Source organism: Zalophus californianus, chromosome 8 (assembly GCF_009762305.2).
Source record: "Zalophus californianus isolate mZalCal1 chromosome 8, mZalCal1.pri.v2, whole genome shotgun sequence".
Classification (NCBI taxonomy): domain Eukaryota; kingdom Metazoa; phylum Chordata; class Mammalia; order Carnivora; family Otariidae; genus Zalophus; species Zalophus californianus.
The window spans coordinates 57,547,681-57,564,519 of record NC_045602.1 but is presented as its reverse complement, the minus strand read 5'-3'; the positions used below and the strand labels follow the sequence as shown (position 1 = coordinate 57,564,519).

Sequence of the window (16,839 nt, the reverse complement as noted above, 5' to 3'; positions counted from 1 at the left end):
CAAAATGAAATAAAGAACACTTTGGCAAAAACTAATGATGTAATATATGGTGATTAACATAACAATAAAAAAATTAAAAAAAAAGAACACTTTGGGATAAACATGGTAAATGGAGGTTGGACCCTCAAAGCCTCTTGAGCAAAGTTCACATATGCACCATTTATAATATTTTGCCTCTTTCTTTGGCATGATTTGAAGCCTGTAGCATTACAGTAGAAAGGTACTGCACAGACCTCAGTCAATGGGATATCTGTTTATTTTTTAAAAGTTAATCCAGGGGCACCTGGGTGGCTCAGTCGGTTAAGCAGCTGCCTTCAGCTCAGGTCATGATCCCAGAGTCCTGGGACCGAGCCCCACGTTGGGCTCCCTGCTCAGTGGAGAGCCTGCTTCTCCCTTTCCTTCTGCCTGCCTCTCTGCCTACTCGTGCTCTCTCTCTCTCTCTGTCAAATAAATAAATAAAATCTTTTTAAAAAAAAAAGTTAATCCAAAATCATTCCATCGAGTTCTTCGGCCCTGGAGACTAGAGGGAAGGCAGAATCGCCTGATTATACCCAAGTACTGCTGAGTGTGATTCAAGGACTTGGAGGCAGAAATGTGAGAGAATGAAGAGAGAGACTGGCTGAAGAGCAAAACCTGGAGCTGACAGAGGTGAGTACGATCCAAGCCAAGAGACTCGGAAATTGAACGCAGCTTTTAAATTAAAGAGAAACTTCTCTTCCTCTAAGAATATAACATAGCTTCCCCCTATATCTGCTTTACTGGAGGCTAGTTTGCCCTTAAAATTTATAATCCAACTGCCTTTATGTGTACCTGAACATTTCATGCAGAATACTGCACAAACTGACCCATTTACACAATGCAGTTTCTTCAGCTTTGGAAATAGCTACTGAGAAAGACAAGTTTAATTCTGATGCAAGTAAGGTCTATAAAGGCATTCCATGAGTGTTTTTGTTGGCAAAGTAATCTCTTATATAATGGGACTTGTAATTATTCTGATCATTTTCTGCATTCCCTATCAATTCAGCTTGACTTGGAGATTGCCCAAATTATCAGAGGTTAAAAAAGGTTCTCCAGGTTCTCAGCTGAACAGCACTCATGGAGGGCTAGCAAGTGTGTGACATGCTCGCCATCAGCTTTTGAAAATGTATGCCAAGGAATTAAAAGTTATCAGCAGAGCTTTTATAACAAGGCACAATAATATATGATGTTCTCAGTCAAACCTGTAGGGACAACAGAAAAATCTGGTGCCAACAATCTCAATTTCATTTGCTTTTTTTTTTTTTAAGATTTTTTATTTATTCATTTGGGAGAGAGAGAGCAAATGAGAGCACGAGCAAGGGGAAGGGCCAGAGAGGGAGAAGCAGGCTCCCCGCTGAGCAGGAGCCCGATGAGGGGCTAGATCCCAAGACCCTGCAATCATGACCTAAGCCAAAGGCATATGCTTAACCGACTGAGTCAGCCAGGCGCCCCTCTTTTGCTTTTAATTTACTTTTCATCTTTATACTTAGCTTCTCAGGGACAAGGAGCATTTTTCTGAAACGTTCCAAAGTGGTCACAATTGTCATTTTTTTCATACAGATAGAAGGTTATATAAAAAAGAACTTCCTCATAAATGTTTCCAGAAGACTGAGGCCAAATCTGGGTTATCCATGAATTTATCTGTGACAGTCCTACTCTTTTAAATGTTTGAACACTCAGCGTGGGGTGCACCTTACCTTGGATGAAGCCTCCCCCACTAGATCCCACACTCCTGTAGGTCTGGGTCCAGCACAGGGCTCTGCACAGGGCAGACACTCAGGAATGTCTGCTGGAAGTTCAAGTCAAATTAGCTCCTAGGATGGGAACTGCAGCCTCTGCATAGGGAAGAGTGTGTGTGTGTGTGTGTGTGTGTGTGTGTGTGTGTGTGTGTGTGTGTGTGTGTACATATATATATTTATGAAAAATGGAGGGGAGGAGAGGCAGAGGGAGAGGGAGAGAGAGAATCTCAAGCAGACTCCCCGCTGAGCACAGAGCCCCACATGGGGCTCGATCTCACAACCTTGAGATCCTGAGCTGAGCTGAAATCAAGAGACAGATGCTTAACTGAGTCACCCAGGCGCCCCAGGGAGGTATACTTTTTAAAAGAAAGAGCACACTCGTCTGCATTTGGGGAATGAGCCCTAAGACTAGTCTCTGCAATTAACTGAAGTTTCACTCTCCTTATGGAAATGCTTTACTCTAGATTTTTTTAAAAGTATATTAAAACTGAACGGTCCCTAAGGTTCATGCTGCACTACCATTCTAAGTAAGAAATAACAAGACTCCTCTTTTTTTATTGGAGTATTAACTTCAAAGTCAATCAAGAAGTTCCCCTTTGAGGGTCTATGTGCTCCTACTCTCGGCAACATGAACTCGGTTACTAATCTGGATTTGCTGGCTGTGGTTTTCTGCGTAGCTACGAGAGTGAGAGATGGGGAAGACCACGGAGCTGGGTGTTATCAAAAGCGCTTGGTTCTGGCTTAGTGAAGGGAATACCGGAGCAAGAGGTCAAAAGACAGAGAGTCCAGTCTCAGCTCTACTGCTTGCGCTCCTAGGTGCCGAGAGCAAGCCGTAAACGTTGAGTGAGAAGTCCGCTCCTCATTCAGAAGGGGGAAGAGCACTAGCTCATGAGGTGGCTGGAGGTTGGGGAACAGGACCACGCCCCCGAGAGGGCTTCCAAACTGCAACGCACCATCTACCTGGTGTCATTACTTGTAACAAATCTGCCCAAATCCTGTTTTCAACAAACTCTGAAATGTCAAAATAAGAAAGCTAATGCTTTTATGAAGGGTCAAAATGAAACTTCTCCTTTGTTCTCTGCTCGTATCAGATCCCCCGCGAAACAGACAGCAAGAGCATGACTTAGGAGTTACAATCTAAGCCCAACCTGGCTCTCCCGTGGCTCCACCACCGACTTCACTTGTCTAACATCTGTCCCCTGCCCTTCCTACTCCTTGTTTACCATTACAAACAGCTTCTTGCAGTGATGAGAAACTCTGCTGCTGTTAAATGATAAACTGAGACACTTGAGGCATAGCTGTCTGAACCTCGAGCCAGGCTGGGCAGACCCCCTGCAGCCGTTCCTGTAAGCCGTGGGTGCGGGCTTCCCCAGGCCCGGCTGGGGAAGCCCGCGCCGGTGCCACACTGCACGGGGCCGCTCACTGCAAAGGCGGCGCAGCAGACCCAGACGGCCCGACGTCACTGCACAGCAGGAGTGAGTGGCTCCGACTGGAAGCCGGTATGGACTCCTCATTCTTGGTTGGTGAAACGGGAGTCACTTGCGTTCTTTGTAAAAGCAGATTTTATGTACTTCCTCTCTATTCCTTCAGCCTGCTGGCATTTTAAAAGCTGGCACTATCATCTTTTAAAGGCAAGATTCTTTTTTTCCCCATTTGACAAGACAAAATGCAAAATCAACAGCTCTTTTGGTTCATTTTAAGTTATACAATAAAATACATTTCCTTCACCACAAATGCACTTTCTCCCCCCCTTGGGTATATTTTAGTCAGCTACTGTATAGATGTTAGCTTATTGAGGTTGCCAACACAGTTAACTTCTGATTCTCACAGCTTCACTTAAAATTCATTTTTGAGTGCCTACTGTGTTCCAAAGTGCAGTGTTAGATAGCAGCTTTTTAAAAAACTGCATTTGCCTTTTTAATACATAGAGTTTTAGCCATTTTTCTCTCAGGGCTAAGCTAAAATCGACATCAATTTGCATTCTCTAAACCTGCACCTCAGAATCAGGGGAGCTGGCTCAAGATGGGGCAGTCCGCAGAGAAGTTAAAGTACAAGTAATTTCTTGTGGATAGTCTACACATATTTAAACACCCTCCCTCCCTATTCTTAATGTCACACTGAAAAACCAACTCAAAGTCACGAACAGAAAACCAAGGGTTATCTACGAACCTAAAGTATTCCCAGGCCATATATGCAACTATAAATCATGGAAGGTAAAATTCTTCTTCTTCACTTTTTGCAACTGCCTGAAAACACACTAGAAGTGGGCATGTGAGAAAGACAACTATTTTACATAACACATAAATAACATTTTTACCAGTGGCTCAACTCTCCTCTCCTTTGCAATAAAAATCTGACTTCTGACTAATAGAACAGTTCTTTCATGTTGGTTTTGTCTCTTCCAGTTAACATCACGAAAGAATTGTAATCATTCATTCTCTCAATTGTATGTCGCTTTCAGAGGCCAAATGAAAAACAGGATCATCTTGTTAATAAATCTTTCCAGTTATGCTGGGGAGTGTAGACTTACACTAGATTTTTCAAAAGGATCTCTCTCTGAGGCAAGGGAGCAGGTTACCTTAGTGTCAGAGTCCCCAAATGCATCAAGACTATATCTGATTTTAATGCACAGATGTCTTCACTGGAAAAAAAGAAAAACCTCATAAATCATCATCTCCACACGTTTTAGAAGGGAGCGGAAGTAACAGAATACAACAGTTAACAATTACTAAAGAAGTTACTTAAAATAGTGGAAAGAGAGACAAAACCGTGCTTAGAAGGCCTGAATATCAGTCATTCCACCACTTGCTCACTTTTTAATTCTCTGGACTTTTCAGTTAGCTCATTTCTAAAACAGGAATAGTCCAGCTCTCCCGCTTATCACACAGATTTCTTGTTAGGATTCTATGTGCAAATTCAAGGATAAACACTTTACAGACTGTTTTAAAGGGCTATCCAGTATTCCTGACATTAACAAATTTCCCTGCATTGCATTTACTCAAGTGTGGCTGAAGGTGACCGAAGCCAGTGACAGGCCTTCAACAGTCCTGCCAATTGAGAATCTCTAAAGTGGGTCCACTATCACCGCTGCGTGGGGTGACGTCAGGCTGTTGTTTACAGGAGAAGAAAGGCTGCCAATTTCCACTGAGCAGAAGACTGCAGTGGCCAGCCTCCTTCAGCTGCTTGTGAGCAAGAATGGACTCTTTATGTGTGGCATGTGTATACATGCAAAAGTTCATGTGGGGCCGGGGGTGTGGGGGAGACACACCAAGACACGAAAACAGCTTTGTATATGTGCACCAGCACACACTTTGGGTCTTATGTTTTCACTAAGAAAACTAATCAGAATTGATCAAAATGCAACTTTCACTTTTGTCACTCTGAAGAAAAAAAGAAATGGCCCTCCCAGAAACTTCACTGTTTGATTTTTTTTTAAGTATTTTTAAAGCAGAACAGTCAATTCTTCTAGTTTTAACAGACTCCTCAAGTTCAACAAACATTCACTAACAAAATTATGGAGGATATATTTCAAAGCAAAAAATATATTCAGATTGCAGTAACCAAGTTTTATAGAAATGGAGTGACTGGAGTTGCTTCCTCCTATAAGTTCAGGAGGAGCTTTTCGGAGTGGCTGGAGTTGCTTCCTCCTATAAGCTCAGGAAGTACTCAAGTATTAACATATACCAACTGAATCCACTTTGGGGAGATATTTTGTTAAGTCTATTACTATAAAGGGAAAAAAAAGTCTGGCTTATTAACATATGCCCATTCATGAAATTTCCTGGCAGAAAGCAACTTTATATTAAATTAAATTTAGAAGGGCAAAAGAAAATAGGGACTGCATTCATTATATTCTTTCTTCAACTATCCATCACCTTCTGGGATGGCAGTCAAATCAGGAATAATATGGCAACAGATCATGTTTATAACTGGCACTGAAACTTTATTTCAGACAATAAATCTAGTATATATCTTAACATATGAACACTGAAGAACAGACGTGGGAAATATTTTGGTACCTGAAGATGTATTTTCTTTGGTCCTGCTGTGAGCATAGCTGAAAAGAAGAGAAACTACGGCTCAGTAACAAATGAAGTGGAGGACGAATTCTGAGTTCTATTTTTGGCTCTGCTGCCGATTAACGAATAATGCTAGGTCAAATACCTAGCCAGGGCGAGCCTTAGTCTCAGTATCTGAGAAATGGGGATGATAATAGCAAAGATTTGTTTCCAATTTTTAGGAAAACATAAGAGAAAAGAAGTTAACTCGCTAAGTCTTGTGGTCTTGTGTAACATTACAATACACTACAGGAACTAGAAAATAATAGAAACGCGGTCTGGGAATCCAGCCTGATATTGGCCAACTCCTTTGAGAGTTGGGGAGGAAAACGTGCTAAACAAGTAGGAAGTGTTATTAGCACTTCTTTCATTTTATAGTTAGACATAACAGTAGCATGAAAAATATGGCACCAGTTCAACTTTTTCAGGGCCAGTTCCAGCAAGTAACATTGGCCACATCTTCCTAAACACACCAAGAAACCTGAAAGGCCATCCCAGGGCTCCTCCTTAACATGGAATGAGTTTAAAAAAAAAAAAAGGATGCCAGAAAACCCTGTAGAAAAATATAGAAGTAGGTTTAGATTATACTTGAAAACAGCTGTTACTGGCTTCATTCCTTCATGTGGTGAAGAATACCTGAACACACAAGTCAATGATGATGCAAAACAATGATAAAATGGTGGCACACCGGAACACTAATGGTCTGACAGTCACAGATGTTTTACAATTACAAGTATTTTATTGGCTGAACAGAGCAGTGATTACAGCAGAGCTTCAAACATCCTGAACCAGGACAAAGTTCATGAACTTTATTTTTAAAAGAAATAAAACTGCATATAAAGTAATGCAGTCCACTGATAAGGCAACCAGCAAGAGGAATAGTAAGAGAAACCAAATTGACAGTCATCCTCATACTTAATGTTTTCCCCTATCCAACCAACTTAAAACTCTAAAATCAACTATTTGGGATTTATTTTTGTTGTCTGGCCATCAAATTGACAGGATCACTATAAAGCACACTGAGAAAATAGGGCATAAGAAGAGTAGACAGTTATAACTGAGTTTCTACTTGACACGTCATGCTCTAACTGCTACAGTCCAGTATACCAAAACATCATCCATTGTGTGGTACACTATTTAGAAAAGTCATAACAGACATGCTTGCTGTGCATCTGCTTCATAAACTGCCTCGCTGGGAGTACGAAGAGTTCCAAGGACTCAATACACTAATGCTCGCAGGTGACTACTGAATCATTCCAACTTGGAAGACACACCTAATAAAAGAAAACTCAGTTCGACCTCAGGAACTGACGGAACAGGACAGAACTTCTCTTTGCCAACAATTTCTCGCTAGTTATAAATATGTCTCTTTTCTTCTCGTCACATAATGGTGCACTGAGTTTGTACTAATACCTGCATCCAATATTCAAAAGTTAAAGAATAGGGCGCCTGGGTGGCTCAGATGGTTAGGCGTCTGCCTTCGGCTTGGGTCGTGGTCCTGGGGTCCTGGGATCGAGTCCCGCATGGGGCTCCCCGCTCAGCGGGAAGCCTGCTTCTCCCTCTGCCTCTCTCTCTCTGTCTCTCATGAATAAATAAATAATCTTTAAAAAAAAAAAAGTTAAAGAATAAGTATTCCAAAGTGCATCTCATTTTATATTCCTCAGGTAAGAAGCAGGGATACTGCTAGCTGGAACGTCAACCACTTGGACCAAAAACCAAATGGAAAGCTTTCAAAAAGAGTAATTCTCACACCAACTATGCCTACAAGTGTACGGATGCCTAATAGAAGATGAAGCAGGGGTGCCTCGGTGGCTCAGTCGTTAAGCGTCTGCCTTCGGCTCAGGTCATGATCCCAGGGTCCTGGGATCGAGGCCTGCATCAGGCTCCCCACTCTGCAGGAAGTCTGCTTCTCCCTTTCCCACCCTCTTTCCCCGGCTTGTGTTCCCTCTCTTGCTCTCTCTCTGTCAAAATAAATAAATAAAATCTTCAAAAAAAAAAAAAGAAGATGAAGCAGAATAAGCAAGCAAAAGGCTTCCACTTTATTTTAGGAAACGGCAAATCCATTTCTTAAAAAAACACCTTCTTACTCATCAATTATTCAAAAATAAAAGTCACAGTTTCTGCAAAGGAAGTGAAACCTAGGTCACCAGAACAGCTGCCAGAAGCTGTAAGAAATGATGAGTAGATCACACAGACGAACAAAAAGCAGTGGCAACGAGCACCTCTCCTCCATCACCCCCAACATTGATTCTTTGTCCATCTCCCTGTCTAGTCATCACATGAGAGCAAAACACACACACACACACAAAAAAAGAGTGGTCAAATGCCTTTATGTCTCTACTGATGATCCTAAATTAGCCCAAATAGAAAATGCTTCAGTTGTCATAATACTGCTCTTACGGTGCATAAGTACTGCAAAGAACAAAACCAAAAATGCATGACCCATGTCTGTGTAGCACACTCACCACTTGGTAGTCACTATGTTAGTGATAACATGTGACAGGAGCCACAGTGTAACTTGACCATGCCGAGAAGACAGGAGCGTCCCTGTACTACCAGGTTTTCATGCTCAGCTGGGAGAAAGACAGGCTGCACCACCAGCAGAGTCCATGACTTGGTTCACAATAAATCTAAATGTATGGCTAATTACAGACAAATTTTCTGACAAGTTTTTCAAACATAACACAATTCCAATACTCTCAAATGACCCTTTGCTTTTGTCCAGCTACAATTTTTTAAAAATCACTTCTCAAAACTCAAGTTGACCATAAGTATCCCCAAATACTTCCTGACTCAATCACACAGCATATAGTTAAAGATGTATAAACTGAATGGCACAATGCTCAATATAGCAAAACGGACTCATAGCCCTAAAATTTTCCATGGCACTGGGTCTTCCAGAAATAATAACAAAAATTATTCTCCAAGTATAATCTCTTTTCCAAACAATTTTTAAAAGCCACTGTAAATATATTATTGTCAGCTGGTCAAAAATTTTTCATTGATCATGCTGTGATTTTCAGTCAAAATAAGAACTCCATATGTAAAGTGAAAACAATAAATGATCTGGGACAAAAGCAGTGTGCCCTCAGAATCTATTCCATACAACTTTAGACCCCACACATAAGAAGCTCGAAGACAGAATACAGAAATGATGGAATCAAGAAAGAAACAAAGAAAGCTCTGGCAATTACTCTATCATTAAAGTCCTGGGTAAAAGAAGCAATTAATGCATTGCTCTCCAACCCACTATCACTTAGATTTGTGTTCCATTCTCTCAAGAAGCACAGTTGAAACATTTCTCAGTAGGGAGTTATAAAAGTTGAGTCAATCTCAAATGCTTAGCCTTGATTGTTTTTTACGTGCCTGACTGTCTGAAGACAGGAATACATGCCAATCCAACTACTAATCCCGGCAATTAGTATGGCCAACGGTATAGCTATGAACAAATGTTTCCTACGTATGACTCCTCACATCACGGCAAAGCCAGCCTTACTCTAGTTAGGAAATTAAATTTTAGTTTCAGCTTTTGGATCTCGATCTTTGCTTTCTTTTCATTTTTTTTTTAACACTGGGTAGTGGAAATAAAAATAAAATCTGGAATTAGATGGGAAACAACAGCCATTTCACTTTTCATTTTAGCCTTTGAGCTACTGGTAGCAAAACTTAACTAAACAGTAAAAGCATTCGTTACACAGCAAAGGGAATCCTGTCCATAAGACTTTCCGGCAAGGTACTAAAATTAAAAATCTGCCCAAACAAAACCAACTTTCGTAAGTTACAATCACATGTCACCCTTTTTTTAAAGAAACCAATAGCAGTTTAAGGAAATGCAATAGAAATTTCAAACTTTTTTTTCCAAAACTCTAGCACTTTTAACTAAAGTTATAGCCACAGGATCCCTTATCTGGCTTCTTTAATAAAATAATTTATTTCAGAGTTCTGCTTTGATTGTGCTGCTTCATAATTAAACATTTATAGAACCTTCATTTGAGATGTATAAAAAGCAACAACACACACTTACATAGTTCCTTTAAAAAATATCCCTCTGGGGGTGCTGGGGTGGCATAGTTAGCTGGGCGTCTGACTCTTGGTTTTCACTCAGGTTGTGTTCTAGGGTCGTGGGATTGAGCCCCGCTTTGGGCATGCACTCAGCGCAGAGTCTGCTTGGAGTTCTCTCTCCCTCTCCCTCTGCCCCTCCCACCCTCACACATGTGCTCTCCTTCTCTCTCTGAAATAAATACATCAATTAATCAATCAATCAATAAAAATAGAAAATATCCCTCTGGCTGAAATGATTCATGGCAGCAGAAGGTTTGAATTATGGATGGAACCACTCAAAATCTGACCATTTTCAGTATTCACAGAGCCAACTAGATCAACAGATGCCTCATCAACAAAATTAAAGACAAAGTAAAAAAACTGTAATGGAAAAAAGATGAGCCAAGGTTCAGCGTCTTCCAGGTCAGGAGAGACACCGGGCTTGTCACCATTCTTCAATTTCCTCGCCATGGAGGTCAGCAGGAATTCAATATTTTACTTGAGGGGTCAAGAAGGAGCAATAACTTCCCTTTAAGAGTGATCCCATCGTTTAGGAAGAAAATTAAAAAATAAGGTGATGATCTTCCCGTGTGATTGGGTTATAATAATTTTGCAGAACTTCACAGGTGTATCAGAAGTGCTTTAGAAATTCCATAGGGAGAAAAATATGACAATCCTTCTCTACATATTTTGAAAAGGGCATGCCTGAACAAAGACCCTCCAGTGTTCACACATATTGGAAAACACCATTTTGGAAGATGACTTTCTCACAGTGGGTGAAAGAAGGTTCAAGACCAAACAATCAAAAAAAAAAAAAGATTTGCTGGTAAACAAGACACAATTCTTTTTAGAAAGTAGGTTCTGAAGAAGTCAGAGTTGCTAAACTACGATGATAAGCCTAGATTTTCCCAAAGTATCAAAGATCTGGTCTATCCTGGACAAATCAGATACTATGTTTCAAATATAGCATTTTATTTTGCTGACTTTTTCACAGGTCATGATGCATTTATTTTAATAAAAGGGGAAAATCTATCTCAACCGTGTTGTTTTTACAGATAGTGACATTAAAGAGATTTTTGCTCACATTTGATCCGGATCTTGATAAATACATACCCACCGTTGACAGTTTCCTTTCCCTGGCTCTGCAATAATATAAAGTGAAGTTGAAATATATAAGGAAAAATAAGATGGGTCAAAATAGGTTAATGGAGGGTATGTGACCAATCTGCAAAGTTCAGATAAAATGTTTTGCCTTACATACTGAGGTGGGAGGACGCGCAAAGACCAGTTAAGGAAGAGTCACTTACTCTGTGCTTACTAGTACGTAGTGTGGCAGTGTCAAAGGGAGACAGAATTTTTTATAAGATGAACAGGAGAGAAATAAAATAGGAATTAGCATTATTGAACATCAGCTTTGTGATTGTTGCTTTACTTATTTTATGTCAGTTGATAATCACAGAAGTAGACATCATTGTTCCTATTTTATAGCAAAGAAAACTGAGGCTCGGAGGAGTAATGAACACTGTTAGTGGTATACCTCACATCCGTTCCTCCCTTCTTCTCCCTAAGAAAACCCCAATCCAAGTCACTGGTCCAGAAGTGGGCAGAGATGTCCAATCAGACAGAAAGACGGACAGTCCACACCTGTGGGGAGGTTTCTGACTTCCTCTGAATCCCATAATATATGGATGGGAACCAGCTTGAGGAAGGAGCCCAAAATAAAGTTGGAGCTGATAAGAAGTCTGGCACAGCAGGAAGATGCTAAGAACCTAAACTACAGAACTGACCAACCACGGAGCCTGTCCTACCTCTGGATTTCTTGTGAAATAATATATATCCTGATCACTCCAGTGAGCCTGAAGGTAGTTTCTGACAGCGTCCTAACTGATACAAGAATTTTATTTCTTCAAGGTCACCTGCAGTAAATGGCAGAACAAGTGTTTGAATGAACATCATTCTGGCTTGAGATTGGGCTTTTTCCACTAAACCGCACTGTGGCATGAACTCTGATAAGTGTTTTTTCTCATGACATGATCATGCGATGTGAGAGCTAGGAAGGATCTTACCTCACCATACATTAGGAAAATGCATTTACCTCATCAAAATGTTTTAAGCAAACACAGAGGAGAAACGTATCACTAGCAAGAATTCCCAGAATTTCATATTCTGAAGAACTTCTCATTTCATTTGCATTTAATTTTTAGTAGAATATGAATTCATATGCCTTTAATAAATGGAACTGAGCTCTTAAAGAGCATTCTAAGTTATTATTAATTTTCTTAGGTGTGATAATGGTATTGTGGTTATGTAGGAGAATGTCTTTATTCCCAGAAGATGCATACTGAAGCATTTAATGGCAAAGAATCATGATGTCTGAAACTTATTTTCACCTGGTACAATAAAGCATGTATGTAGAGAAAAAAAGGGAGAGTGAGCCATAAAGCAAACACAGCAAAAGGTTAATAATTACTGAGTCTAGGTAGAGAGAATATGGGTGTTTGTTGACTTATTCTTCCAAGTTCTCTACATGTTTGAAAGTTTTGCAGTAGAAAGTTTGAGTGTGGGGGAATATGGTGTGGGAAATAGTATGGATGTACACTGGAATAATCTGGGGACTTAAAAAAAAATACTTAAATGAGGGCCTCACCCCGGGGTTGTGGCCTAGGCACAGGTAATCCTAATGTGTATCATTGGTATGGTAGAAAGAGCCTAAACTTTGAAGTCACAACTCTAATAGTCCCAATCCTGTTAAGAAAACTCTGAAAATTTTTCTAGACTATTTTTTATTCATGAAAAATCGCCAGTGTTTTAAACTTAAGCATTAATCCAACAATAAAGAAATTTCCCTGAAACATACACTGAGTGACATAAGGAATATTCAGTTAATAGTAAACCATCACTAACCCTTCTGTGCTGTGCTCAAGACCATGGGGCATGAAGAGTGGAGCAGACTTAGTTCTTCCTAAACAAATCTACTCATAAAGTCTATGGTTTCACATGCCAAAATTTAGTTTATAAAAATGAAAAAAAAGAACAATATTTAAGAGGAAGCACTAAGCTATTTAACCTCTTTTAAGAAAAAGGTCTTACCAAAATCATGTTCTTTACTCCAGGCCAAAAATGAGTCATAATCTGTTAAACTATAAGGAAAGGAGGATTTCTTGAAAAATACACAACTCCAATTCTCTAAGTTCAAATGTGTGCAATTTACTTAAAGATACTCCAGTGAGTCTTACATATGGAAAAAAGCTCTCTAAGGTCCCATATCTAAATTTCAGCTGGCACATAGGCCTCCTTAGTTCTATTTGTCTTTCTTAAAATATATGTGTCTGGGGTATGGGATAGAGATGAATAAATGGTAGATAAAATAGAGAAATAAAAAAACAAATGACAAACTTTAAAAATATAATTCTTATAATAGGGATTTTATCTGGAAAATATACCTTATGACTTAAGTGCCTTTTAAAAAAGTTTTATTGATATACAATAAATGCACAGATTTAAAATGTGTAATCTGGTAAATTGTGACATATGTATATACCCTTGAAACCATCATAGCAATCAAGATAATGAACATAACTATCCTAGGCAGCCTTTCCAATCAAGAGATGTGTGATGGTTCTTGCCCAGATCTAGTTTTCAGGAAAATAAATTTTTTTTCCTTTAAAGATTTTATTTATTTTTATTTGTCAGAGAGAGAGAGAGAGCGCACAAGCAGGGGGAGCGGCAGGCAGAGGGAGAAGTAGGCTCCCTGCTCAGCCTATGTGGGGCTCAATCCCAGGACCCTGGGCTCATGACCTGAGCCGCAGGCAGATGCTTAACCAACTGAGCCACCCAGGTGTCCCTAGGAAAAGAAATTCTTGATAGAAATTGTTATTTAAAATAACAACAATAACAACAATAAAGAAATCTATACACAAGTGTCCAAATACTTTCACCAACAGATAAAATATACATTGATGTTTTGGATTTTTTTCCCTCTAATTTATTCTAAGAGACGAGCATTTGATGTATTATTCTATCTTAGATTTAGGTCCAAATAAACAAACAAGTGTATTCTAAAAACAAAGAAATTCTTAATATTTTCAAATACCCAGGGAAATGAAAACAAAAGCCATAGGCACACAGCATTATGTTTGAGAATTTAAATACACACATGTATCAAGAATTTTGGCTAATTCTGAAGCAAAACAATTTAGAAAGATTACATCTACATATTATAGCAATACATACAGACTTCCTAAATTTGGCATATTAGGCCCAGAGCATGCCTATGTCACAGGCAGGGCTGCTCCAGGCAAAACTAAGGAAGAAAGTGTATCTCCAGTAACCGACAAAAGCCTCAGTCTACCCTTCTTTCTTCCCCTCTCAGTGTTGCTTCCGCTTTTCAGGAAACTCCCCTTGTTTACAGGGCCCTCATTAATATATCAGTCTTCCTAAACCTATGGAAGAATTTTTGGCCTCAAGAACCTAAACCATATCCACGGTGTCTATATATATTCCATTCTCAGGTACAGTTTCTGCTTCCCACAGGCATTGCTAGTGAATCAAAGAAATGGCTAGGATGTGGGCTCTGTTCCCTCTCCTTTCCCTTCCTTGCTGAGCAGTTGCAGTAGCTAGAAAGGGGACTGCACTACCCTTAGGGGCCTGAGGCACAATGAAAGCCTGCTAATCATCTTTGCCCCAACTGAACAGGAAAGATGGAGTCCCATGAAGGCCAGCCAGGGCCCCCAGAAGGCAAGTCCATTGGACCTAGGACTCAGCTTACTATTGCGGCCCACAGGAGACTTCCCATCAACCTACATCCCATGTTGCCTAATACAAGAGAGTTAATGTTCATGTGGGAATCTTTGTCTCCCCAAATGGACTGTGAACACCATTATGAACAGGTGCCATGTCTTATTAGTCTCTGATACCCCCAAGCACTTGGGACATGTATCAAATATTCACAAATAAAAATTTAAAAATTATATGATATATCATATTAATGCTATTTGTACTGCAAAAACACTTAGATATATCTAATGTCTGAGGTGGAAATGTATACTAAGGGTTTTATTTGTTTCTTTAAGAAATTACATGGTTTTAACAATCATGGAAACAAAAAATTAGTTCTTTACGTACACTAGACAGAGCAAACTTAAGGCTTTCTTGTTAATTGTGCAATATAGCTGAGATGACTACATTTCCATTGCGCAATTTTCAGCGTTACACATTTTTTTCAGGCTCTGTCACAAAGAAAACAAAGCAAAGGGAGAAAACAACTTTAAAAGTGTAAAGAAGGGGCGCCTGGGTGGCTCAGTCAGTTAATCATCTGCCTTCGGCTCAGGTCATGATCTTGGGGTCCTGGGATCGAGCCCTGCATAGGGCTCCCTGCTCGGCAGGGAATCTGCTTCTCCCTCTCCCTCTGCCCTCTGCCCTCCGCCCCCCACTCACGTGGGCCCTCTCTCTCTTTCTCTCTCTCTCAAATAAATAAATAAATAAATAAAATTGTAAAGAAAACCAAGGAGAAATTTCAAACCCTAACCACCGGTAGGTTTCCCAGGGTTCATAAATTGAGGATGACTTCAGGATTTCGAGTGGAAACATCCAGCAACATTATAGGTGTTTAATATTTCAACTCAAACTCAAATGATAATTGTGCATTCAAATGGAGTTTTGTTTCAGGAGTTAGGATTCTTTTTATACCAAGTCGAAGGACATAAAATCCATATGAAGAAATCTTACTTTTTTCCAGAATATTACACAATGTTTAGTTATGACTACTCCATATAGTAAATAACAAGCTTTATACACAACACAGTGGTTTGGAATTTAATTTCTACAAGGACAGGAATATTTGTCTCTTTTCTCCACTGCTGTTATATGTGTGCCTAGTAAGAACAGCTGATCCATAGTAAGCATTCAGTAAATATCTGTTGAATGAACAGAATAAATGAATGAATGGAAACCAGGAATGGGATATAGGTGTGCCAAAAAAAAGAAAAAAAAATCAAATTTTTCTATGAGGCATAGGTTTCACAAAGTACAATTTCTGTAAAAATCTCTTATTTAATCAACTCTAAAATGCAGTTTATCTAATCTTATATTTGAAGTGTTTAAATTAAAAAGTAACAATGGACTGTTTGTTATCTAAATCAAAAGGAGTCATTTTGTTTAATCAAATTGAAAGGTTTTCTGCTACTGATGTCTGAATAATATCAGATATTTAGGGAAACTATTAAACATTCTCTCCAAATCAATGGATTTGGGTCCTTAGGAAACTTTCTACTCAAAGGATTTTTATGTAAATCTTTTTTGTTTAAAAATCCATATTCGTTTTCATACCCTTTGATTTTCTGGGTGAAAAGAACCCTTAAAATCAAAACAAAAGTTAACTCAAAGGGATACATTTCATTTGAGTTGAAGCCATGGAAGACAATAAAGCTGATGGTTACTTCACCAGGAACCATTAATCATTCAACAATGGTGAACCCTGGAAAACCTCACAGTGGACATGGTCTGATGTTCTGTCTGGTTTTAAGGAGTTAACAACAAAACAAAACAAAGGAGCTGCTCTTCCCGTCTAATGTGATGCTCTCAGGCCAGCCACCCCCAACATGGTCAGGTGGCGATGGTCATTGCTGAGACAGCTCCGGAGCTCACCAGCACCCTGGACGCGGAGCAAAAGGAGGACAACAAGGCTGGGATGTTTGAGATGTTTCAAGGTAATGTGGGCAGAAAAAAATGCTGTGGGTATCCCCCAGTAAAAGAGGTTAACAGAAAAAGCAGTAAATAATAAATATGTCACAGTCTTCCCTTTTCACCACCTCATGTAAGCTAAAACTCGGTTGTAGGTTTACAAAATAGCTCCTGAAGTCTTATGTAGATAAGATGATCAAAGAGCTCATCTGCTGAGATAAGGCAGAGCAAATTTTCTACACAGAAAATTTTATATTTTGACTCAGTCTCATAAAAGCAGACTGAACTAAATGAAAACCCCT

General features: G+C 39.5%; 1 protein-coding gene across 2 annotated transcripts in view; it reads right to left on the bottom strand.

Annotated features, from left to right (window-relative positions):
* The window catches only part of SERTAD2 (SERTA domain containing 2), a 113,211-nt gene that overhangs the window by 90,217 nt on the left and 6,155 nt on the right, over nucleotides 1–16,839 (bottom strand). The window contains exons 3-4 of one of the 2 annotated variants that reach the window (XM_027624180.2): nucleotides 5,777–5,814; nucleotides 4,336–4,398 (exon numbers count right to left, since the gene is read on the bottom strand). The exons of the other annotated variant lie outside the window; for it this stretch is intronic. Of the exons in view, the coding sequence (XP_027479981.1) occupies nucleotides 4,336–4,361 (26 nt within the window). The 5' untranslated portion in view covers nucleotides 4,362–4,398; nucleotides 5,777–5,814. The remainder of the gene's footprint in view (nucleotides 1–4,335; nucleotides 4,399–5,776; nucleotides 5,815–16,839) is intronic. 2 annotated transcript variants of the gene reach the window in all.